The 1,476-nt window shown below is 32.9% G+C and overlaps 1 protein-coding gene across 1 annotated transcript in view; it reads left to right on the top strand.

Moving 5' to 3' along the window:
• The first annotated feature begins 580 nt into the window (after positions 1 to 580).
• LOC105312860 (ubiquitin carboxyl-terminal hydrolase 47-like) overlaps positions 581 to 1,476 on the top strand; it is a 4,367-nt gene continuing 3,471 nt past the window's right edge. The window contains exons 1-2 of the mRNA XM_019996877.1: positions 581 to 783; positions 855 to 989. Of these exons, the coding sequence (XP_019852436.1) occupies positions 730 to 783; positions 855 to 989 (189 nt within the window). The 5' untranslated portion in view covers positions 581 to 729. The remainder of the gene's footprint in view (positions 784 to 854; positions 990 to 1,476) is intronic.

Consider the following 1,476-nt stretch of genomic DNA (forward strand, 5'->3'; position numbering starts at 1 on the left):
CAGTCTGTCTAATTTTTGAAGCAAAATAATATTGATAACTGTGGGTGAAGTTTGATTTATTGACCTGTTATTGGGGTGTTATACCTTTTTTTGAGAGTATAAAAAATTAATACCAGAATTAACATTACCAACATACCATAGGGCATCTTTTTTTCGAGGGCTATAAATTTCGTGGATTTCACGATTTTTTTAAAATTTGTGGAAAATCAAATTAATATGGTACAAGATGGCAGATGGCGTAAATTCGCAAAATTAAAATCCAAAAAATTTATAGCCCTCGAAAAAAAGGCGCGCTACAGTAATTGGAAAACATGCAACAAAAATTACTCCCATGACAGATTTGGTAAATCAATTCAAAGTTTTTGCGGGACCTTTGTTGTATACCTTGTTCTTTACACTTCAATGAGTGACATGTACATTTGAATGCAATATTAAAACAAAGCTTGATGTACGTAATATAAACACAGCCATTATGAATCTGTGCCATTTATAACCTATTAAAATTTTCTTAGTAAATCCTTATTGTAAAAGTTTAAAATTTACTTTAAATGGAAAAACTATTATGGCGTAGGTAACTAGCATTTCCTGCTGCAAGCAGAAGTTTTTAATCCCTTGCATTTACTCTAATGTTATTTATGATTACATGTACATGTGTTTGATGGTTTAGATATTTATCTAAGAATATCAGTGGTTGATCTTTCAAGTGGTGTAGTAGAACCACCTCAAGCAATGAGAGCATGGCTAGTTTGGACTGTTAAAGAATTAAAACAGCATATAGGAGAAGTAAGAGAAAGGATATAATAATGTTTTTCTCCTTCCCTCCCTCCATTGATCTGGTCCATTTTTTTCTCTAGGCATATAATCTCAATTCATCATGTATGAGAGTAGTAATGAAGGAGAAGGAATACTGGAGTGATACTTCAGTCAGTGATATTAGTGATGTAGGAGGTACTTTGAATGAGATACTCGATATGAGAGGACACAATACTGTTAGTTCATACATTATTTATACTATAGCTAGAAACTTTTGAGGGATTAAACCATCCAAAGTTTACTTTCATTTTCACAAATCCATTTTAAGCACAGAGGATTTTAGTTTTGTGAATGTTGCTAAATTTACGGCAGTTTCTGGCTATACAGTTTCTGGCTGTGTGTTGTATGTGTCTGTGTGTTATAATGGTCTGCAATCAAAATATTTGGTGGGAATTTTATTTTGTGATTTTGTCAAAAATTTGCATTGGTGTCATTGAGCATGCATTTCAGCCAATGTCTCTATTATTTAAAGGGCCACTGCACTGAATTTTGGGGTATTTATTTTATGGTCTTAATATGATTGCCTGATCATAATAATGATGTGTTCCAACTTCCATTGTCTAAAAAAAATTTATTCACTGAGATATGAGCCTTCAAAAATGTTACTTCCTGTCGGTGGGTGTGGCTAAACGTGACGTCACAACAGGATAAATCCATTCCTTT

This window comes from Amphimedon queenslandica, unplaced genomic scaffold (assembly GCF_000090795.2).
Source record: "Amphimedon queenslandica unplaced genomic scaffold, v1.1 AMPQUscaffold_13395, whole genome shotgun sequence".
Taxonomy (NCBI): Eukaryota; Metazoa; Porifera; class Demospongiae; order Haplosclerida; family Niphatidae; genus Amphimedon; species Amphimedon queenslandica.